The sequence below is a fragment of the Rhea pennata genome, chromosome 8, assembly GCF_028389875.1.
Source record: "Rhea pennata isolate bPtePen1 chromosome 8, bPtePen1.pri, whole genome shotgun sequence".
Classification (NCBI taxonomy): domain Eukaryota; kingdom Metazoa; phylum Chordata; class Aves; order Rheiformes; family Rheidae; genus Rhea; species Rhea pennata.
The window spans coordinates 23797154-23821372 of record NC_084670.1 but is presented as its reverse complement, the minus strand read 5'-3'; the positions used below and the strand labels follow the sequence as shown (position 1 = coordinate 23821372).

At 36.7% G+C, this 24219-nt stretch overlaps 1 protein-coding gene across 3 annotated transcripts in view; it reads right to left on the bottom strand.

The window, feature by feature from the left end:
- NTNG1 (netrin G1) overlaps positions 1-24219 on the bottom strand; it is a 154044-nt gene that overhangs the window by 50099 nt on the left and 79726 nt on the right. For all 3 annotated transcript variants that reach the window (XM_062581244.1, XM_062581245.1, XM_062581243.1), the window contains exon 3: positions 8535-8707. In XM_062581244.1, the coding sequence (XP_062437228.1) occupies positions 8535-8707 (173 nt within the window). The remainder of the gene's footprint in view (positions 1-8534; positions 8708-24219) is intronic.

Here is a 24219-nt window from a genome sequence, read left to right as displayed (position 1 = left end):
GTATTAAAAGCAAATAAAGACATCATCGTACTAGAAAAATGCCTTTATCTTTCTAGAAACAACAAAAAAAGTTCTTATTCCACTACTAAAATTTTCAATTGGAAGAGATTATTGTAAGAAAATTCCTATCCCCTTGCCTTAGATATTAAAAAAGCAATCAAATTTAAAATGATTTTCCCCAAAGTTTCAATAGTAACTTATTTGCATTTTTGCAAGTCATGTAGCTGTTTTAAATTACTGGGATTCAGTTTCCTTTATACACTGATAGAAAGTGCATAGATATTAGATAAAACACAGATACTGTATTCTCATGCTCACACTTCCACTGTGAAATGGTATTTGTATTTCCTTTGGGTATTCTCCCCTCCCACACTTCAGCTCTCCTTCCTTACCATGCTCATTCAAATATCTTCTCCTTCCTCTCCAGAACAAGCTAGAACAAAAAGAGAGGTTTTCCTGCAAGCCTACCTCCTCTTTTTACTGTATTTCAAAATTCTCAATAAATTCATAGTGATGAATGCTTCCTGGGAAGAGAATAATGAAAACAAGATGCCAGCTTGCCTGAAGGGCTCTGCTAGGCTGTCTTTAGGTTTTCTTTGACAAACTCTTTTGCTATAAACTCTTTTGAAATTTCCATGCAGAATTTCTGTGATCTTCTTTAACCAGCTTGATTTTTGGAATACCTGGTTTCCCTATGTCTTATGACTGGTCTTCATAGTGCACTACTCATAAAGCGCATGAAAATTGCATCTCTAAGTTTGCCTAGAAAAGAGATGGTTGTGTAGGGCCTTGAAAAAGGGCCTTGAAATCTATTAATACTCTATAACAAATAAAGTGCACATACGATGGGAAAATTATTCTTAGAGTTTCTTCTGTGAGGTCCAGAGTTGCATGCTGAGGCTAGATCTTGAATTCAGTGAAGCTGTATCTAGTCCAAGTCTTTAGGCACAGAAGTTTTGATTTGCCCTTTCTGTATCTGTAAGTGTAGGGGCTTGACTTTACGGTTCCTCCAGTAGCATCTGCTGTCAGAATTAATAGGTTGCTGTGCAACCCAGAAGAGAGGTTGTAGAGTCCTCCCACTAGTGCAGTCCATCTGGGTAGGAACTGATAGAGAAACTGTTATGCAAAATGAATCATTTCCAACTGGCTTTCTAGTGAGATTTGTGAGCACTCTGCATCAGTGAAATGATGTAAATAAGTTACAGAGAGAGGTGAAGAATCAGGCCCACTGCTTCCCTCAGTGCACAGCTCTCACTCTTCACCTAGATATAATAAGTAAGTAAATTCAACTGAATTAAACTGAAGACAATGTTTACTCTAAATTCTCTTCCCTCTGAAATCACTGGACAGGGCATAAACTGTAATGGAGACAGTTTTTTATTGTTGAGAAAACAGTAACTAAAGTATACGAAGCTTAGAGGTAGCTATTGCTACAGAAATGGTAAAGGTTCCAGAAATAAGTCTCTAATACTATTGATTATTGGTGACTTGACTTTAGAGTGGTGTTTTGGTATATAAATGTTTGCTGCAAGTGCATTTAAACATGTACATATTATATGAGAGAAAAAGAAATCTGGTGTTTTCCTTTCAAATTATCTTCTACATCTGACTTGTAATTTTGTATTTTCCCCTTTTCCAGAAATGGGTTTGGTTTAGCTATTAGGTATCCTATAGCTGACTCTACTGAGAAAGAAAGGTCAAAAAACCCTCTGAAGAGTGTTTCATCGAATCAGATGCTAGCAAAGAGAGTTTTTCATTTTTTCTAAAGAGCGTGTCAGTATGAAGCCCATAACACAAAAGAACAGCGTCAACCTTTTTCAGTGAGAAAGGGCACACTGCTTCTTCCAGTAGTATCAGGTTGGGTCGTACACCGCAGTCCTCTCATCACTTCAGATAGTCAATTTGTGTATGCACTTTCTGCCAATAGAGCAATTAATGTAGCGAGGCTGCATGTTTTCCTGGGCAGAGTGTGTATGAGGTGGATGAATTATTCTGTCAACTTGATCTTGGATGCCATCCTTCCCAGGGGCTTTTCTGCCTCTTCTTTACTGCAAGCTGAATGTGCACCTGTCATATGCAGGGGAGCAGGCACAGGGTCCTGCTGCTCTCAGAGCAATACACCTAGCTTGCACCTTGCTCATATTCAGGCTGTTAATTCCACATTCAATCTTTTGCTAGAATGTCTGTGTTTCAATGTGACAGCACGCCCTGCACTGAGTCTTTTTTCTTTTTGCATATCCTCTACTGAGGTATGACTGCAATATTGGAACTTCATCAGCTTCAGAAGTTGTGAACTCTCAAGTAATTTAGCACTCTGAGACGCTGGGAGAACCTCTTAGCATCTTGTAAGCCTTCAAAGTGAGTGATTGTCATGATCATAAGAGGAAACCTTTCATATGTTGTCAAACAACTTTTAAGCAAAAAAATCAAGCAAAAGATCATACACAAAGAAAGACAAAAATCTTAGGAAATTGCAAAAATCTTAGGCTCATTGCAAGAACCATAAAATTCCTGCCACTGTTAATTTTGAAGTTGCTTGCTTTGTAAAGATTTATTTATTTTTTTTAATTCACAGAAATGAAATGGTTGGGTGAAGTTAGTTACTCTCTAACTCTACTTTCTTAAGCAAATATCACCACAAATAAATGGGACCCAGAAAATATTTTGCTCCTACTTGATTAGGTAATACCTTTTAAAATTTTGCCTTTTCTCAGGATGTTTTAGCAGTTTTAACCCAATATTGAAAACTCTTTGTATGGGAAACTCCTAGTGAGATCAAAGGATTCTTCAAGTATTCCTAGTTTATTGATTTCCATTGGAAACTTCAAAAACCCCAAACCTCTTCATTGTATACTATGTAAACAGATTTGTTTAAAACAAGTGACAAGGATGGAAGCAGTCAATTTCCCCTAAACAGATTCCACTATACCTAACACAAACAACTCAGTAGGATCACACAAGAGAATAAACTGCTGAAGAATATTTTTTCAAGCCGCATTTAAAAAAATATAGTGAATATTACTTATGGTGCATCATTTTCAGGTATATACCTGCATCCTTGTACTGATGATTGCAGTGGATACCTAGTAAGAGGGAAGTCAGTTTATCAGCTGCAGGTTTTTCTGACACTTCTGTCTTCCTGAATACCCCTACCTCAAATACAATTTTGCCCTCACCAACAGGTTTCTCATCCTCATACAGCTTTCATGTAATTTCTTCCTATGCTTTCACATCTTCTGTAGGCTTCATGAGCCAAAATTAATATTTAATAAAATGAGCTCAAAAGGAAGCTTTGCTGTTTTGTAATGCATATTTGCATTAATACCTGCCTTTTTAATCTATGAAAGATGTTATGGAAATCATCAAGGAGCAATATTTTACCTCTCCAGCAGGAGTGTCCCATTCCTTTGAATTAAGATCATATGGGACCACTTCCTCTACCCCATTCGCTGGGGAAAGCTCCTTCCAGTTGATTGAGAAAATGGGACCCTGAAAATATGGGACACCCGCTACGGGATGAATATGCTTTGATGGGACAGCAAGATGTATGATATTTTCAGTTAGAGGGATAGGTACTCCTGAGATTCCTGAATAGAAAGCCTGTTGTCACACAACCTTTTGGCCAACTTCATTCACACCAGTCTTTCAAAATAGCTTTGTGTCAGCAAATATTCATAGGGAAAAATACAAACACAGCTGAAGGTGATCAGTGTAATACTGTAAGTGCTTATTTTTTTTTTTTTTTTTTTTTTTTTTGCCAGAAACGCTTCCTGTGGCAGCTGTTCTGCAGTGATGCCTCAAATGATTTCCCATTCAAGGAGGATTAAGGCAGTGCTGCTGAGACAGAGGCAGTACGATCAGGTGGGGACACACTGCACAAGAAATTTTGTAAACTGACTGAGACTATCTGCCTGTTAACTGAAAAAACGTGTGTTCCCTGTGTCCTGGTCAATCCTTTGTTTCATGTTGAACTATGAATTAGGTAAGTCATGTTAACAGCTGGGAGATGCTTTTTGCTGAGTGTCAAGCAGTTTTGGTGCAGGTTAGTGGTTGTGGAGGGACTGACAAAAAGCGAGCAGGCTTTGATGGATGGGAGCCCAGGGTAGTCTTAGACAGCTCTGATGGAGCAAAGAACGTAAGTGCCAAAGATGATCTAAACAACAGGAGGAAGAAAAGGGCTAGTGCTGTCAGACATATATGATTGTTGAAGAGAAAAGCTATCTTGTAATACCAAGTAGAGAGAAATTCAATAAGATCACTCTGTCAAAACATATTGCAGAACAAACTATCCATAGCATGTGGCAGCACATGGGAATAAATGTAATCATAAAATAGTCAATAAGATAGAGTGAAAACATAAAATAAATGTTATGCAGTAGACAAATGCAGAGATATTGTTAGTATCAGTAAACAACAAAGTACTCAGTGCTCTGCCACAAGCCCAATAGAGGGAAAAATGTTTTGCATTTTTCTGAAGAAAGTCACATTGACTGATAACGAGAAGGATACAGAAAATAGCTTTATATCAAGGTTTAGGCTCTGATTAGACGACAATCTAGAATGATCCTAAATTTTTTGAGCCACAGCTTGAAAAGGTATAATGAAGTCTTATTAGAAATAGAACACTGGAAAGAACATAAGTTCCAGTTTGGAGAGATTTTTAAACTGACATTAGGATTCTTGCTGAATCTGAGTATATTTCCAAAATCTAGAGAATCTTAAGAAAAATGATCATCATCTTATTTTGTGATAACTAAACTTTTTTTCATTTACATATACAAACTGTATTTTATTTAAACACAAAATCATACAAAACAGAAAATCCTCAAACCCATTTAAAATTAAAAATATTTTGGTCTTAGATAGAAGAAGTGAGACTGAAAATTGGAGGGAGGAAGAGAATCAAAGGGACACTGTACTGCTAGCAGTAACCTGTACTAGAATACAGGTAATATAGACTGTCCCTATAGAATTAATGTAATACATCAAGGAAAGTTTAGAGATAAATCGGATAAATATATTAATTCTATTAACATGTTCAGAAAATGTTTTCAGAATTCATCCCTATCTAGGAAGAGTGTAATGTAGCTAGGGCTACATTACTGACTACATACCAGGGTGGTGATATAAACACAATAAGTTAAGTGAAATTACACTGGCTATGCAGAGATTACACAATAATGAGAAATTTTGTATGCTTCAAAACATGCTGGATAAATCAGGGAGTGACGAAAAAACCCCAAGCTTTAAAATACCATAAATGATTGCTGCTTATAGCAAGTAATCAGACAAGCCACAAGAATAGAAGCTTATTTAGTTGTGAATGGTACCTAGGACCTGAGTTAAAAAATAGTGAGAACCAGTCTGGACTGAAAGTCAACATACTTGTCGAGAAGGAAAAGACCAAACAAATTCACTGCAGTAACATTTAACTTTAAGATAGAAAGCAGATAGAAATGAGTAAGTTAGTTAAATGGAAAATGAAAACAGCTAAAAATTGAATGCAGACAGCATGGAGACAGTTTAGAGATAAAATGTACGAGACCCAGAATGATCATATATCACCAGTCAAAAACTTTTTTAAATGAGAAAAATCAAGCTATATAGAAAACAAACAAACACACAAAAAACCCAGCAGAACAGAGAAGAAAAGAGAAAAATATTCTTCAAAAGTGTAAATAATGTCAAATGAGGAAGATAGGAAAAAAAGCATAAAACCTAATAATTCTTTTTTGTTTAAACCCATTAGAAGCAGGTGGTCTCCTAGAGAGATGATTGTGTAGATAGGCAATCAAGGTAAAAGAGTACTAAATGCTAAATGAATTGTTTCTAATGATGTTCGAAACAAAGAAGGTTAGAGAGATTCTTGCACTGAAACTGAGGAAGTTTTCTGAATATCTATCATTGTTTGAAGATGCTTCAGAAGACATAAACAATAATGAGCAATAACAAATCACCAAAAGGTGGTATTCATCCCCCAAAGGACATATGCACACTAAAAGACTCAAATATGAAATTTCTGAACTAACAACTATAACATATAACCTGCCACTTATGTCAGCCTTGGTGCCAGAAGAAATGTAGTAACTGTGACACTAGTCTTTAAAAAGGACTCTAGGCTGATTCCTGTAATAACAAAGTATAAAGCAGACACATTTTTAGGTTATTATAAAAAAACTCCGTGTTGTGCACATGTCTAGAATTCTCACATGCAGTTTCAGTTTCACCAGCTTAAAAAATGTCATCGTAGAACTAGAAGGGCGCAAGAACAACATAGATGATCAGAGATGTGGTATGACTTCTGTATATGAAGAGATTAAATAGATTAGGATTCTTTGTATAGAAAACAGATCGGGGAGTGGACAGGACAAGTCTACATAATCATAAATAGTATAAAGCATTTTAATAGGGATGTATTATTCACTGTTTCTTCCAATCTAAGGAGGTACAAGCTTAACTGAATAAAAGGATTTAAACCAAAAAAAAGGAGGTATCTTTCACTCAGTCGGTAATTAAAATTACCCATGAGTTGGCCATAAGATGTCACTGAAATCATACTTGTGAAAAGTGGGGCTCTGTCTACTCAGCAGCAAGTAACCACAATGGCTCTGATGGAGGTTCCAGCTCAGAAAGCCAGTTTATTGCTGGAAACTAGGAAGGTAAACAAGACGTCTCTCTAAATTCACCTGACTTAAAATTTTCTGCAAATTCCTGATGCTGATTACTGCTGAAGTCATAATTTGAGGCTAGATGAAGATTTGTTCAGCTCAAATAAGGGTGCGTTTTCAAGATATTATCAAAATAATAATAATAAAATATTAGCAAAACCTCCCTATTATTTGCAAAGGTTTTTAATTTTGATGGAATTATATATTTGAAGGAACTCAGTAACGTTAAAGTTTCTTTGATCAGCTGCAAGTGTTTGTGTATGTGCTAAGTCCACTGTTCCTTTTGTAAGCTCAAATGATGTAAAGTTATGTAACTGACACAGCAGACTATGTTTAGAGAGATCCCTACTTTCATGTTCAGATGTATCGTCTTCCATTTACATGACTGCTGACATAGCAACTGCATTAGGTGTGTGTGCATGTGTAAATATATATATATATATATATATACATACACACACATACACGTGTACATATGTAAATAAAACCCAAGCTTGTAAATCTCACCATTTTTTTTCTCAACATAGCTTTAAACTATTAATTCTTTGAGCCATACTGTCACTTTTTTATTACACGGGAAAAAGGAAAAATACTCTTACAAAATATCTACCCCCCGTTTGAAAATTATTTCTTTCTACTTCGTAGGATTTTTATCATAATTTCATGCTCCCACACTTCATGGTTTGTTACTTGGTCTATTACTCTCACATTTAACTTGATAAGGTCCTGCTTCCTGTGATATTCATTTCTGAGTTTTGATTCCTCACAGCTGCTGCTTTGAAGTCTTTGATAACATTCTAAGGATTGCACATTGCTTCTGGTTTTAAAATTTCCATTCAACTGTAGTACATAGCTCTGTTTCTCCTAAACAACTTTCCAGTGAATTATTATATTTTAATATTCTAAACTGAATGTTGTGCTTTTACTCAGGGCAAAATTCTGGACTTTTTTTTTTTTTTTTTTTAAGAAGCTAATAAGTTCTGTTAAAGGGTTTGATGATTTATCCTCCTCTTCTTTATTCCTTTCCTCAAAGGAATTTATGTTACTCAGTTTAGGATGAATCTGAATCATTGTATATTTCATAAATGTATGCAAGGAAGAACTGATGCTTATACTTGTGTTTGTGCCCTCTCTTTCAGCATCATTTTCTTTTGGACCTTACCCTGGCCAGGACCAGTAAATGCAGCTGTCATTAAATTCCTTTAGATAATGCAAAAGTGTATTGGTATAGTGAGTATGCACATTATTGAATGGGTAGTCGTTGGAAACAGGCAGATATAACAAGTTAATTTTTGTCCTCACTTCCTCTTTTAAACATGTACAGAGATCAACAAGATCGCATGTGAATCTGGACTGCAGGTCAAGATCAGGCACAAGCTTTCCCTTACTAATTTTTAGATCTATTGTTAATGTCAAAAAGATTTAGTCTAAGATGTTTTAATTTTTCTAAATGGAGAAAAAATGAGCAATGAGCTCATCACACAAATTGAGGTTAGTTTTTCTGAATCCAGAGCAATAAGAATATGTGAATGGAGAGCTGAAGGAGCCATGGCTGGGGTAGTACTGCAGTTGTACCCACTGGTTTCTCTCCTCTGAGAGTGCTTTTGTGAAGTGAAGGGTGCCTTTTTTTTCGTATTCTTTAGCCCTTGCTGTGCAGTGTCTGGGGATTTGTCTAGAGAAACAAACATGCAAATTCTTTACAAGCATACTTACAATTAACACATGCTTTTAACTCTGTCAAATTATATACATTGAATCATAAATAAATGACAAACTTTTGCTAGCATTTATAGACTTCCTTCAGAGTCACTATTTGGGGGCAGAATTATAATAATGAAATGATCCTTATTATACAGAACTACTTACAGATATTAGCAGTGCCCTTAGGTATGGGGAGATAAGAACCAGGGCTCCAGGGTCGACCCTGGTAATTTTTCTTGCATTTTCCACAGTCTGGACCAGTTGTATTATGCTCACATTCACAAAGCAGTCTTTTGTTTTCTTCTTTACAGCCAGTAGCGTGAAGGTTGCACTTGCACCTATTAAAAAAAAAGAAAAAAAAAGAAATAAAGTAGGATATTATTTAGAGCTGATTTGAGTTTAGACTAACAAAACAAAATACGTTAACAAAATATGTTCTGTAGCAATCACTCTGTATCTTAGTGTGTTGTGAGTGTATAATTATTTTAGCATGCTTTAAAAAAAGATATCAATCAAACAGCAGCTTGTATTATCTTCAACTCTAGCACTAGTCTAAAAGCAATAATTTTACCAGGACTACAAGGTGCTGAATCTTCTCATGTCTCCACTGTCACAGCTCTACTGAGATTGGCTAAGTTATTCATAAATTTTACTATGGGCAACTCTATAATCTTGCAAAAATTCCAGAGTTACTCACTACTCATATTCATAAAAACAAAATCTCTTATATCCTTATATCCTTAAAGAACTTTGCCCAAATTAAGATCAAAATTAGGCCTGGAGAATCCTAGAAAACAGACTTCAATTAAATATGCTCTATAATGCCATACTTTAGCAGAGGGTAATGTTGAGAAATACAAGTTCAATACAGTAGTGTTTTACAGGTCTAACTTCAAGACTGTTAAAAATTACTTTTAAATATTGTGTGAATAATTTAGCTAGTATTTTAAACACAGTTTGATTGTATGATAAGCTAATGGTAAAGAGTGTCTAAAAGAAATCCAATTAATTTGAAGCTAAATGCTTAAACAAAAGATCTGCCTATATTTGGAAACCTTTTGCTAATTTCTATTTGCTTTTTGTTTTCTCTGTGGATAAAATAGTGAGATATAGCATATACTATAGAAATGCTATTTACAGAAAAATATACTATCAAAATCATATCTGAATATAAAATTGAAAGAGCCATCTTGTTCAGTAAGCACTGTCTTGTTCAGAAAGGACAATTATTTGCCCACTTTATTTTGATATAACTGTAGTAGCTGAAGGTCGGAGGAAATATGTTAGGAGGGGTTATGTTTTACATTTCCCTAGCAAAAAATACGTAATCAAACCTTGTGACACAATCATTAGATAAATCAAATTTTGCACCTATTCTTACAACAGTTGCATTTTCTTTAAATGCCTCTCTTTCCCTGAAACTAGGGCACGTACAGAATGGGAAAGCTAGTTTGATAAACAGTAAGGTATTGTTATTTCTTTCCAATAGATGTCAGAAATGGGTAAAATCCATTTCTGTTTGGGGCTGGAGAGAAAACTAGTATTTAATGGCTCTAGTTGTTTGTTTTCCTAACGATTGCAGATTCAGTGATTTAAGGGGTTCTCATGTGGACATTTGTCACCTGTTCCATACAGTGATCAATAATTAGAACAAAACAAGGCATGGAATGGCCAAGATTTTTAGCATGTGCAAATTAACAGCTGTCAAGCTGACTTCAATTTAGAAGGAATATGACCTGAAGCAATTGGCCACATACTTATATATCCCCAGGGTAAAACAAACTTGAAGTTGTCATAACTGACTGCTGGAGAAAATCCACAAGAACCTGTAATACAGTAGATGATGTAGTGTTCTTTTCACTGTTAGAAATGAGATGGATAAAACTGTTATCTAAGCAATGCTTGTTCTAAAGAAGAACAGAATCAACACCCTTTAACTTCAAATTACTGAAAAATATTAAACATGCCAGAGAAATGGAAATGTGCTTCATTTTTATGTTATTTCCAAAATATTGATGCTTAAAGACTATACCAGTTGTAAAGCGAATTTTTAATAACTAGCCACTGCAGAATGAAAGACGCCTGTCCTGATGTCAGCAGATGACATGTACAGCCTGAAGATTTTGGTAAATGGCACTGTCATTAGAAAAGTGATGGGCTGTTTTACTGTCTACAAGAATCTGAAAATGGAAGACTCCCAAACAGGAGAGATACACAAAGATGACAATGCAAAAAAATAAACGGTGAAAGAAGTAGAAGAGACTGCAGTGTCACTAGAATAAATAAAAGAGAAAAAGAGATTGGCTTTCCTTCATGGGGTGATTTCTGGTTACTGGAGGGATCATCAGTAGCAGAGACAGTGAAATGATCTAGGCACAAAGAAAAAGCCTGAAAATTCTGAGCAAAAACTCTAATTCCTTGGGCTCTGAAAGAGTATGCCAGACTAGCAAAGGAACTGAAGCAGGGAAAGACGTGTGTAGGTCCATCTGCTAATTAGTGCAAATGTGCATAAGTTGCTTATAATAATCACCTGCAAGTAAAGAATAATTGTGTCTGAAAATCTTTGCAAATTTCATTTGCACAACTTAGAGACTATACTTGTCATATGTTCCTGAAGAGCTGGTCGGACTCTTCAATTTTGCTTATGTGTTTGAAAATCCTGGGACTCTAGCCTTCTCCATCTTCTCCCGCTTTTCTCTGGTCTTGTGTCATGCCTCGTTGTGTGTGTCTGTGTGTGTGTATACATATGTATATAAATCTGTATGTATATATGTAAATATACGTGTATATATATGTATAAACACACACACATTTATGTATGTGTATATATAAATAGAAAACATATGTATTTAGATATATGTATGTATGTGTACACATACACACAATTCCCACAAATTCTCATACATATTTACTTCCTTTTACTTCCCACATTCTTCAGCTCCACTGTAATCCACCCTTTCACAGTTGCCTCCTCCTTTCTCTTATTTCCCAGAGGCCAGGCGAGAGACCATGGACAGCACAGAACAGCACAGCTGTCAGTTCTGGTGCCTGGTTTTGGAGTTTCTTAGAGGTAGGTTGCTGCAGAGAAAGTGCTGCTTAGCCCAGGGCACATCCTTGTGGCATCAAGACACCGTAGCTGTTCTGCGGTAGGCACAGCAGTGCACCTGCAGTACAGGGACAGGAAGGATTTCTGCTGAGGAAATCTTCATGCTTTTAGCCATTGGACTCTAATAGACTAAGCAAAACTACAGATTTTGGAGGTTTATGCTTGTATAAAATATATGCAGGTTCTCACAGAAACAGCAAAAGGCACTTTCCTGGAAGTAGGTGGGGCTTTTTGTCAAATTTTAAAGCCTTATTAATTGTAAGTTAAAAAAAATGACCTAACAGACAACTGATGAAAAAAGAGCTACCAGTGCTAGTAACCTAAAAAAAAATCTCAGAATAATTCAAACTTAACTGTGGATAATTTCTAAGGAGGAGAAAGTAAGGAACAAGATGTGGTTATTGTGGTTTTCTAAAGGACTACCTAAAATCAAAGTGTAAAATACATTTATATTAAAAAAATGTCAAATGTAGAGTTAAAGTAAGCCTCAGAGCTAGTTAAAGTGGGCAGAAGAAAGGAATGTTTCCAAAAACCCAAACCACAAAAGATCAGATAAAGTGTAGCAAAAAATATTACCCTTGGCATCTTGGTTTGTAAGTAACATAAAAGTTAGATTTGGTTTATGATTGTTAGTGTTAAACAAGTGTGAAAAAATCCGTAGATTAATGAAATCTCCAGAGATTAAACTGGAGATAGTGTTGGTATGAGTAACTACATATAATGAGTAAACAAGCAGAAACATAAGCAGAAAAACAGTAAGAAATTCAAGGGATTGAACCACATAGGTTCTGATTCTCCTCTCTCTCACACCAATTTTTTGCTGATGTCACCCCACAGATTTCAGAGATTAATCATGATTTCCACAGCAAACCAAGGACATAGCTGAATACTGAATGAGTGTAAAATGCAGATAGTGCTAAAACTGAAAGAGAACAAAAAGCAAATGTGGAAAACAAACTGAACATATGTTTGGAGCGCACCATGCCTGGGGAAAAACAAGCCAATATCAAATTTTATGCTGCAAATGGAGAAGTAGTTTTTATTGAAACAAGGAAATAATATTTTGCATGTTTCTGTTTTCTCTCGAGGAAGGCTGCAGTCAGAACTGAGCAATCTGTCCCAGGCACCTCATCAGAGAGCATGTATGGACAAATCTGAGAAAGTTCTCAGAAGAATAAGAGAGAGATCTGTCGTGCTTGAGGGACAGACCTATCTAGGAGAATGAAAGAGGTAAATGTGCATACTGGGGCTGAGAAATGACTAGAGTATACTAAAAAGCTACTGGTATTAGCAGGATAGGCAGCAAGGAGAACGGAAATACTTAAGGTTATAGAAAGAAGGTTATTTAAGTAAAGATGCCATCCAGGTGGAGTATGAGGAAAATTACCCTCACGAGGAGATACACTGGATTGTGAACAGCTTCCACATGAAGCAGCGGAAGCCTGACTTAAGGCATTTCAAATGGCTATGAGTCAGTATAGCACCACCGCTCTGGTGCCCAAATGGGGCTCCTACCAGGCCACCTTTGGCATGTAGATGTCAGTTTCCCACGGGAGATGAAATGTTCAGGTTCAGTGACTCTCTGTCTCCTCTCTAGGAAGATCACCCTCCTTTTATGCTTCAAAGGAAAACAAATGTTTTGTTACCATATGTGAATAGCCATGATGACACATTTTTATTGAAATGCCTAGATACCATTTGCAACTTCTTTAAACACTTATCTCTGAAAGGCCATTCCTAGTTATTACTGCTTTAACTCTGAGATAGTAAGAAAAATCTTAATTAGATTTATGTATAAAGTACATTAAACACCAAATTTAGTATGGCCTTAATAGATGCTTCCACTAGAAGAATATGGTCACTTTGGCTGCAAGTATAAGAATGGAAAAGTTCTGAAAATCTGCAAGAGAACTTTCAAAATTTCTTCTACATCCTGTTTACTGAGCGAGCTTGAGATATGTTCCAGATGACAACAGTATATTAGGCCTATATAGTTTCCTGCCGGAAATTAAAAAAAAAAAAAAAAAAAAAAATTAAAGCACTTCACAAAATGTTACGTATATATGCTCAGAAATGCAATTACTGGGTAGCAGTGTGTGGGCAGCAGCTGCTTGGCACATCACATGGGTTTGCAAGTGTACTGGGAAGAGATGATTGAGGGGGCTGGAATAAGCAGAGTAGCTTTGAAAATACAGGTAAGTTATGGCAAATGTAAGAGGATATATCTATTAGCCATTTCACTGCACTGGAAAAGACTGTAAGAGTAAAGCAGCATGTAAGAATAAAGTAGACAAGAGCAAAGCAAAATTCTCAAATACAGTGTATGCTCAACATAAATTGTATTGCCAAGGTTTGATACACCTTTACAAAGAATCTCAGAATTACGTAATTATAAATATCAACTCTGTGAGGAATTAGGTTACATCTGGGGCAAATACAGGTCTTTGAATAAGCTTTCTGCCTGCAGAGAAGGGTTCTTTGCTCATTAAATCTGGTGACAGAGAGAGATTTCCAAGACTTTTTTTTTGTTGGTGGTCATTGTGGGAGCTCCCTTGTCAATGCGGAGCCTGTGAAAATGAATACTAAGTCCCCACATTTGTATATATTTTGAAACTTCTAGCCTGCTGTTTCTATAGCTCAGTTGATCTCCATCTTTCTAGTTCAAGCTGTAAGTGTGTTTCTTGCCCAAGCATCCTATTTAGAGCATAAACAAGAATACATTTTCCTCCAAAGTGCAAATTTAATTTTGAATAGCTAGAGATTGATATTGCTGTCCAACACTATAAGTCCTAATTGTGTAGGAGAACAAATTTGTTTTTCTGACCACTCATCTTTGACAGACTCATTATTTTGTCATAAAGCAATTTAAATGATATTTTTGGCAGTTATGTAAGGTGTAGGAAGCATTCTGGTGTGTTCAAGGAACAGTTCTGTTTCAGTGGGAGAAAGAGCCCTGGGCATGCTGTGTTTCTCACAGATTCTATTTACATATAGACAACTGACATTAAAATGCTGTAAATACCACTAAAGTAATTGCTAATAGCATGCTGATTCACTTGCATGTAAGTGCCAACCAGCAGACTGGAGGTCACATAAGGGGATCACTTATGTTGAAGAGATCATTCAGGAGAAAGAAAGACAAGAGAAGCTCTTTGATACATTTTTAACAACTAGCCATATGTTCCTCACTTAGATACATTTTTGGATCATTCTAGGTCATTGCAAAAGTTTAAAAAAAATCAACTTAAAACCAACTCTTAAGCCCTCCGCCAAACTCTTTGTTTTTACATACCACGGCTCAGCTCTCCGCATCTGTGTAAGCGGAGCCTGAACTTGCACGGGAGTCTGCGTGCTTGCTCCTCACGACACTTTCCACGCAACGCAGCGCACACGCAGTGTAACACGCCACCCTCACACACGGGTGAGGCTGAGAGGCACTGCCCACATGAAGAATTTGAAATCATTGTTTGTGAGGTTAGGAGTCCGCGTCAGCTCCCCAGTGCTAGCAACCACTACTAGCACCTTGTTCCTGCTGCTCTGAAGGACCGGGCCATGTTCGGCATGGCGCCAAATGCGTTACGGCTCTCATCTTCAGTATCCCGCTCAAGGTTACTAACGACCTTGAGGCACCTTCACCAGTGGGATCTAGTTTTCTAATGTAACCTAGACAAAGACGGAAATCCTGTGTTGTAAATACATTTTAAGCAGTACCTCAGCCATGAAGAAGGAAGAGGTATAGGAAGGAGAAAGTAAAAGTTTAAAATATTGGCACCTTTAAAATATATCGTGAAATACTTGTGATAAAACTAACTTTGTATCTGAATCATCTTTTTCTGTGCTTTTACATTTTTTTTTAATATTTTTTCTGTCACTCTATATGACAAGCTAATTAAAACTTGAGAAACAGCCTATAAAGGTAAGTGGCAAAATTTTTATACCATTGAATGTAAAAAGTAAACAGCTTGAAAATATTTAGATATCCAAGTCTTTCTTCTCCTTAAACCTAACAAGTGGAACATCTTTTGACAGAGGCTCATGTAGTCACATGTATTATTATTCATTAAATCATAGGCTTTTCCATGTTGTGCCACCTGCCCTCCCCCCCCCCCCCAAATATGCCAGGTCTCATTGCAAATTCCAAAGCTTAATAGATGGCTACATAGTTTTACTACTGAAGCAGATTTTGTGGGGACGAAAACAAGTATATAGGGCACTATTGCAAAGAAATAAAATGAAAATGACTGCTGGCCAGTTTATTTCTGTGAGGATGGAGGACTAGACAACGGAAACACAGAGATAAGAGAGCTAACAAAATAGTCACTGTGATCTAGACTGCTAGTGCTCACTGCAGCAACTATCTCTCTGAAGGAGTTCTGAGCTAAAAGGATCAAAACAACTAAGGACAGTTGGCAATCAGAAAATGACATGGTTTGTTGGCTGTAAGTAGGTCTGGTGAACAAATGTTCCAGCTCATGTGAAGCAGAAAAGTCAACTTTGGTTTTAATTCATTATTTTTGAGCTATATGAATATCTTAGGTTCACATTTATAGCTGGTGTAAGGAATCCAAGCCCAAAAATGCATTACATCTTTTTCCAGTAATTATGAATAAGAAGGTCTTACAAGGGTCTGCTTGTAAACTATAGGCACCTTTTAAAGAACCATAGTGAAAGCAATGATACGTATGTCCTTTCTTTCATTTGTTTATTTTTGAAAATGCATTTGGTAACCACTGTTTTTCCATGCCCCTTTCCCTGAATTTACTTAATACATCATAATCTCCCCTTGAAAGTAAGATGCCTTTGTGGAATGTGGCTACGTCAATAATGAAGGATAAAAAAAATTCAATAATAACAAATATAACTTTATATAGGTAGATATATTCTTCTTTCATTTGCAAAGCAAGGACTAATGTTGGATCAGGTTTTTAAGCTTCTTATATCTGTAAGTAGCTTTGTGGCTGGGAAAGGAGTTTAACCTGCACTCAGTAATCCTACTGCACCTTAGTACCTTAGAATCCAGAGCTTTGCAGAAACCTTTTCAACTTTATTCTTTACTGTTTAGCTTCATTGCTAAATTTGGGAGGAAATTGAATTAGATTCCCACAGGAAGTATGGAAAATTGGGGAAAATACCTTCCTCAGCTGAAAATATTGTATCTAGTGGGGAACAATATAACTCAGAGAGAGAGAGAGCATGTTTGCTTTCCTTTATCAGTGGCCTACTTTCAAGCAGTTTGGACAGCTTGAAATTAAAAAAGAAAAAAAGTCCAAAAGGGCAGCATAATTCACTTTCCCATGAGAGTGAAGACTTTTAGGACTCATGCAGGAACCAAAACATGCAGGGCACTGAATTACCCACTATCTGGATCAAACCCGCCCAACAATATGGGCGCACAAGTGATAAATTTAAATATTAACATCTGGCTATGATTTATTGTGTTCACACACTAGTGAACATTTCCATAAACTCTGATTATTTAAATGTCAAGGTAAATGCTGGTTAATATGAACAAGAACTACACAATCACTTCTGGTTGATCTACATCTCAGCCTGTATCTGATTAGTAAATTATGATAGATATATACCATCTTTTCTTTTTGAAAGCAACAGATACTGGGGCAGGTCCCTTTAGCTTTGCGGCTTTGTCAGGCAGACTGATCCTTTCCTTCTGCCCCTTGCAGGCGGACTGCCAAAAACACTCTAATCCTTCTCTTCTGAAGGCGTAAAGACTAGGTTCTCTTCTAGAGACTGGGTAGAGACTAGGTTCTGATGATTACCCTCCTGTACTTCCTGATTCTCCAGCCACTTGAAATAAACTAAAATCAGGAAGGTTGGAAGGGACCTCTGGAGATCATCTAGTCCAAACTCCCTGCTCAGCAGGGTCACCCAGAGCATGTTAGACAGGGTTGCATCCAGGTGGGCCTTGAACATCTCCAGAGAAGGAGACTCCACCACCTCTCTGGGCAACCTGGTCCGGTGCTCCGTCGCTCTCACAGGGAAGAAATTCCCCCTCACGGTCAGGCAGAACTTCCTGTGGTTCAGTTTCTGCCCATTGCTTCTTGTTCTGTCACATGGGACAACTGAAAAGAGTCTGCCCCCATCCCCTTGACACCCTCCATTTTCATTTTTTGGAGTTTACAACTATTATAAATTTAAGTGATCATGCGGAAAAAACAAACTTGCAGAAAACAAGATCAGAATTGGTATTTCTAAAAGACTTTGAATGACAAATGTGTCATCATATGCTATTTTTAATTCACAGATTTGAAAAGGTGTATTTTGCTGTCAGAACTGAAGAACACAGAGTAAAAGCCAATGAGATGTCATATTGAATAATATCTTTGAGGCATTCAAAAGGAATTTCCTTATGTATTACAAAGTTTATCTGTTAAACAGATTTTACATAGCAATGCTGAACAGAGATTGCAATGAAATTCTTAACTTCACTATTTGCTTTTTCCTTAGATTACTCCTATTACAGAAATAGGGTAGTTTTTTGGCAATATGCTAGCATGTGCTTTTAATTCGCTGCTTTGAGATGTTTATACTTGGCATTAAATTCATCATACAAGGTATTGGTCTGAGAGAGACTTCTTTTTCTTTTTCATGAAACCACAGTCCCAGAGAAGTTGTTTTTTATGATTATAAATTATCATGGGCAAGTGGAAAAAAAAGTAGTTGGCCAACTCAAATACTAAATTAAAATTAAGAAGAGCAGCAAATTATAAGGATTCAGAGACTGAGTCTTTTGGTCTCTATGAAAGTAAAGTTCTCTTTAAAAAGTGTGTATTGACTTTTTAAAGATATCAGGATCAGGCTTCGTTTATCTCTGAAAATATCTTTTACACTGCTAAAAAGTGGCCAAACCATTCAAATATGCTAGCCTTCCTGCTCATTGCAATACTCTCCACTTCAAGAAAAATTCTAGATTAGAGAATGAATTCCCTTAAGATATTTAACTTTCTGTCACCAAACAAATTGTAAATGTCTCTGAAATATATTAGTTTATTTGATGACATCATTTAAAACAAAAATGAGAGACACAACTGTTTACAGGCTAGAAGAACACTTAGAACTCAAACAGAAAAGAAGAGGAGGCAGAGATCTATTAAACTTCTTTAAAACACCTACGTATCTAAGCATTTGAAACTGTTCTAGTTTGTATGCGAGATAAAAGAAAAAACACTGCAAAAATTAAGAAGCCACTTTCTACCAACAGATCAGAAAATCTTCACCTACGTCAGTCTCCTAAGTCTGTAATAAGTGGTTTAGAAACAACCCAACTATGCTTGTAATTTAATTCAGTCATTTTAGTTTATCACATTAATATTAATTACTTAAATAGATACTAGCCAACTGAAATGGCCCAATTAATTTTCTAGTTTTTATTTCACAATCTCTTGTAAATAACTGCAAGAACAGATTTTAAGGTGTCTGTTTCATAAAACAATGCAATTCAGGAAAGAGAATTACAGAATATTTAATTTAATCCTAAACTGAATATCTAAGGCTGAGAATCCACAAATGTATTCAACGATTCTGTTGATTTGAATGGTGTAAAAAAAATTCTCCAGTGGTAGAACAATAGAAATGATATTCCTATGTCTTTTTCAGATCCTGAATCTTTATTTTTCTATAAAGCTAATCATTACAGCATCTACATGTTAAAGCTGAAATAACAGAACTAACTTCCTTCTCCTTGCCAAACTCACTTCGGCTTTTTCTTCAGAGATATTCGTTTTCATGGAAATGTGTCAATAAGAGGGTGGCTATAAAATCTGCTAGTTTGCCAGCAGCATGTTCCACAAATAATTTCACCTGTGAACAGTTTGCCAGATTCTCAACGGAGGCAAATCCGTCTGTCTCCATTAAAATCAGGAAATTGCATTAGTTCACACTGTCTGAAGTGTGGCCTAATTTGTCTCCAACTTTTATCCATATTATCCTTGGCTTGGTGGCTGTATTCTTAGAGATGGGTTCAAGATAATGACAGATAATCTTTTCATCATTTTGAATGGCAGAACCAAGATCTACAATGAGCACGGGACAGAAACTGGGAGACAGTGGAGGGTAAGGAGCCCAGGTGTGACGTGCTTGCGAGACTGTTGGGAAGGTAGGCTGCTGGTATTCCACACTGTCTGTTCCAGTTCAACCTTTAACTTCAGAAATAGGAAGTTTTCATTATATACCTGAAGGATGCCAAAACTGGGGGCCATTCATGTCATGTCATTCAGTCATGTCTCTCTCTGAGAGGAAACAAAGTCTCCTATTAAGATGAATAAAGACAATTTCTTCCACTGCTGCTGACTAATCATTTAAAGCTATTGATTAATTTGGTAGGAGCTCACACTACTGCTGAAAAATAGAGGAAAAGCAGTGGACATATAAACTCTGAATACTTCAGTGTTACAATTTTCTTTCTCACTAGAAATTCTCCTTTCTCATTGGAATCAAATCTACTAAGTTGCTGTATTTCATACAATACTGTCTTGTATGCATAATGGGATGGGATGGGAGGGTGGGAAACAAACATGTCTACTGCAGAGGTACCACAGTGCTTAGATGTTATGAGTGGTCATGATGTCTCAGAAGTTTTTTAATTGGTTTGTTCTAAATATCAAGAATAACTGGATAGGGTAGAAACCTCTGAATACTGTGTTTCTCCACTGCCTACACTGTTATGAATCATGTTGAAGAATGATTATTGAGACAAAAATGCAGCTCTGTCTCAACCAGCTGGAATAATGTAATGAGCTCAGCAGTACATTGTCATTACCTGTCTGATGCTGCAAAAAAAGGAATGCTGATTGAGATTTGGCTACTTTTCTTTGCCATCATGGAGCAAGGTTTTTTAAGGTTTTGTTGGGATTTTTACATTGCTGTCTAGCATTCTGCTCAGCCAGCCTTAGTTTGTCATCCACCCACTGGAGAGAAAGTTATCATCAGCAAGACAGTACACACCAATAGAGATCCTATCTGCATATACTTTTTAATCACTGTAATACAGATGCCACTGTATCATAATAGTTGTTGAAGTTTGTGCTACTGCCTGCTAGATTCTTAAGAATGTTACACAATAATATCAGATGAAAGATACATTATATCACTACAAAGTTTTATAGCTTTATAGTTTTATATACAGTATTTATACTACAAGCTTACAAACTTGCAAAGCAGAAGTTAAAAAGTCTTTGAGATTCAGTATTCCTCTCCTTTTCTCTTTTATCCTGACACAAATCTGAACATTAGATTTGAATTTCCTGGCACTGGGTTAATGTGTGTCACTTTTACCTTTATTATGAAACCATTTTTTTTGTTTTGATTTAATTAATACTAGTCTTACATCTGCTCAGCAGCAATTCCAAGAAAGCTGCTCTAAGATGCTGGTGATTACAGCAAACTTTCTTTCTTTATTTGTAGGTAGTATTCCACAGTATTAGCTGCCAGCTGGTACTCTGAATTCTTTTTCCCAGCACACCACTGAAAAGGAACAATTTGTTGTGCAGGAGGTCTAAAGTTGTGGAGATTAAATTACCATTCAGGTGGACATGCTTACAATACCATTCAAAAATGTTACTTAACTCTCTGCAATAGGAAATTTTTTTCTCACATGCAGAGATACCCTAAGTGAGCTGTTAAAAATTTGTGTTAACTATTAACATTGGACAGACCTGGCTGAAGCAGTAATGTCTTTACTTTCTTCAGCGTAGGGAAGAGTCATGGTGTAGCCATGTGTCCCAATAGGGAATAAAGTATATTTGTGTGTAGCCATGTGTCCCAATCGTGAATAAAGTATATTTGTGAACCACTGTCAGGGGAACAGCATTCCTGCTACATGAGAAACAAGCGAGGTTAATTTCAAACTGATTTCTATAACTTCTTAAGGACTATAATAGTGAAAAGCAGCACAAATATATCCATGGCGTGTTCAGCATTCCACACCAGGGGAACTAGCTCTGTGAAGCAGTACCTCTGCTCTTTTCAATACATTTTTAGGCATTTTTGTTTAAGACACCTCCTAAGAAGTCATCTAAAGGCTAGAATGTGCCCCTAGTAGTTACTGGGATGTGAGTGGTGGCGTACACAGAAGAGCAGTGTATGGGCTGTAAGGGATCACCTCCAACGGAAAGGGATGATGCCTTGCGGTACTCTCTGAAATACCCCTAGCAGGAGCAGTCAATATAAACCCTAACATGATGATCCTCAGGGAGGGGAGCACAGGACCGTCCTGCTGCTGCTGCTGCCCTCCTCTGCATTCGGCGAGGGCTGGAGGCACTGGAAGTGGCTCCAGCCGCCCTTTGTGCAGGCGCACTGGCAGGTAGGGCAAGATCCCTGCTTACAGGTGCAGAAGAGATGCAGAATATAGCCTCATGGCCGTTCCCATGCTCTTGGACACTAATTTTCACTTGAAAAAATGAGACCTCTTTGATGGCCTGGAAGCAGTTAACAGCTCAGTCCCCTTCCAATTGCAGTCGGTAACAAGACTTCAGCATGGTCAAGAAAGGCCTTTCCCTTATGCTAGATAGCTGACACATTTGGTGAGGAATGTTTGTCATCTTTGCCCTCTGATAGGCATCTGCTGTGATCAATTTTGCTTTTAAGCAAAATTTGTGATCAATTTTAAGTTTATATCTGAAGGAGAGAGGATTTTACATGTTAAACAAAACCCTGAGGAGAATTCTACCTCCCATTTAAAACAAACACAGAGAAAACAGAAGATTGTTTCTGAGAAGAAGATGATTCAAAATTCAGAGAAAAGTAAATGCAAAGTAGAATAATTTGCTTAGGTTGACTAATCCTATAAGAGAAAGTTCAGATGCTCAGCATTCGATTCAGTGGACGTCACATGGTTCCCATGCATTCTCCTACAGGACTGGAGAGAAATGTGTTTCATGTGCCAGGAAAGCAGAGTCAGAGCAAAGATTAGGAGACAGCATCACCTTCAAGCAGTTAGTTGGGAGACTCCACTTACCTCTCTTGGAAAGCAACTAGAGAGAAGTAAAACTTTTCTCCAAAGCGAAAAAGGAAGACTGAATTATATATATTTGCTACATATTTTGGCCATTTTTTGGTCCAGGTGTACTGGGAAAAAACACATAGAAAGAATGAAAGTCCCAGTGATAAATATAGTACTGCACAACCTAAAAGTCCCTAGAAAACCTAGAACTGAAGCACTTCAAAAAGAAATGTACTTCAAAATCAGACTTCCTTTTTTTCTATCTCGTTTTTTGGGGTGGAGATAAAGAAACATTAGTGAAAGCACTTTTTAATTTTCTGTAATGTTGCTATGAGATGTCTAGGCACTGACAGGACATTTAGGGAAACCGTTGGGATAGCTGAAGGCTTTTGTTTTCTTTTGAGAATCCTACTGCAGACAGTAGAACTTTTGGTGTATGACTGTGTGGCCTGTACTCTGGATAGATATTTTAAAATGATAAATATTTTAATTACTTTTGAATTATAAATACACAGTCTAGCCCAGTACTAAAACTTGATTCTGAAAACTGGCTTAATATTCCTCCTCTTAGGCTTTCACTTTGTTCCTCATCTGTATAGAATCATCCTGGCCCAGGAATCATCAGGGCTACCACTTTGAAGGGCCCATTTGCACACAGGTAAAAGTTGTCCTGCTGCTCCCCACTGTGTGCTGCTGGTTATCATTAGTATCACCTCTAGGTACTACCTGAGTTTAAGGACTTTGAATCACTTTTCTCCCTTGTGCAATACTGCCATTGCTGTGGGTTTTGCACATTTCCCCCAAAAAGGGAAGTGTACCTGCAGGTTCTTCTTGTGAGAGCTCTAACATCCCGGATACTGTTATCTGCAATAACCTGTTCTTGATGTTTCTCATAAAGGCTAAGAGGTAGAAAGCATTTACTACAAGGGCAGGGTAATTGATCTCCTTTTGAAAAATCCTGTTGCCGAGCTTTAATTCTAAGGATAATTATAAGGCATAAAGCACATAAATTCTTTTTCTGGAGTGTTGCCCAAAATATTCATGAATAAACTATTAAAGCAAAGGGCAGTATAACTGTTCAGAGCAAAAGAATCTGACTAAATATTTCACAAGTTGTTTAGTTCTTATGTTTTCTTAAGTTACCATTAGGTCTGATTTTTAGAATGCTTAGGACTCAGCTCCATCTGAAGTAATTGGGAATTGGCTTATTATTATTACCAAAACAGACAATCCAAATACAATTTAGAAGACATAGACCTTTTTTCTTCTCTTTTTTTACTTTTTCTCTTCTACTTTCATTTAGATTAGAAGTCATAATTTGAAAGACAAAAGTGACAAAACTAAATAGAACATTTCTCTTTGTTTATCACACTAGCCTCATTTTTTTAATTTCTAAATTCCTTACAATATAAGCTCCTTGTCACAGTATAATTCCCTCTGGAATTATTATGATAAGAATTATTTGCCAGTAGAGCTGTGTGAATAATTGATTTTTCAGTTCACTGCCTGAACTGAAAAAAAATGGTGAAAAATCATTTGTCTCAAATGAAATGTGTAGTTTTATTTTCAGGTTTTAAATCTCTTTTTAGAAGTTATTTTTGACAATTTTTTGAACAAAAACATTTCCAAAGGAAAAATCATGCCTTTTTTGAGGTTTCAAAAAATTAGTCAAGAATGTGTGTTGAATTCTGAAGATACTTTCAGCCATCCCAGACAGAAGTTTCTTCTGTGAATAATTTACACTCCAAAAATTCTAATTCTTTCTGCTGCTGAGGAAGAGAAAACTA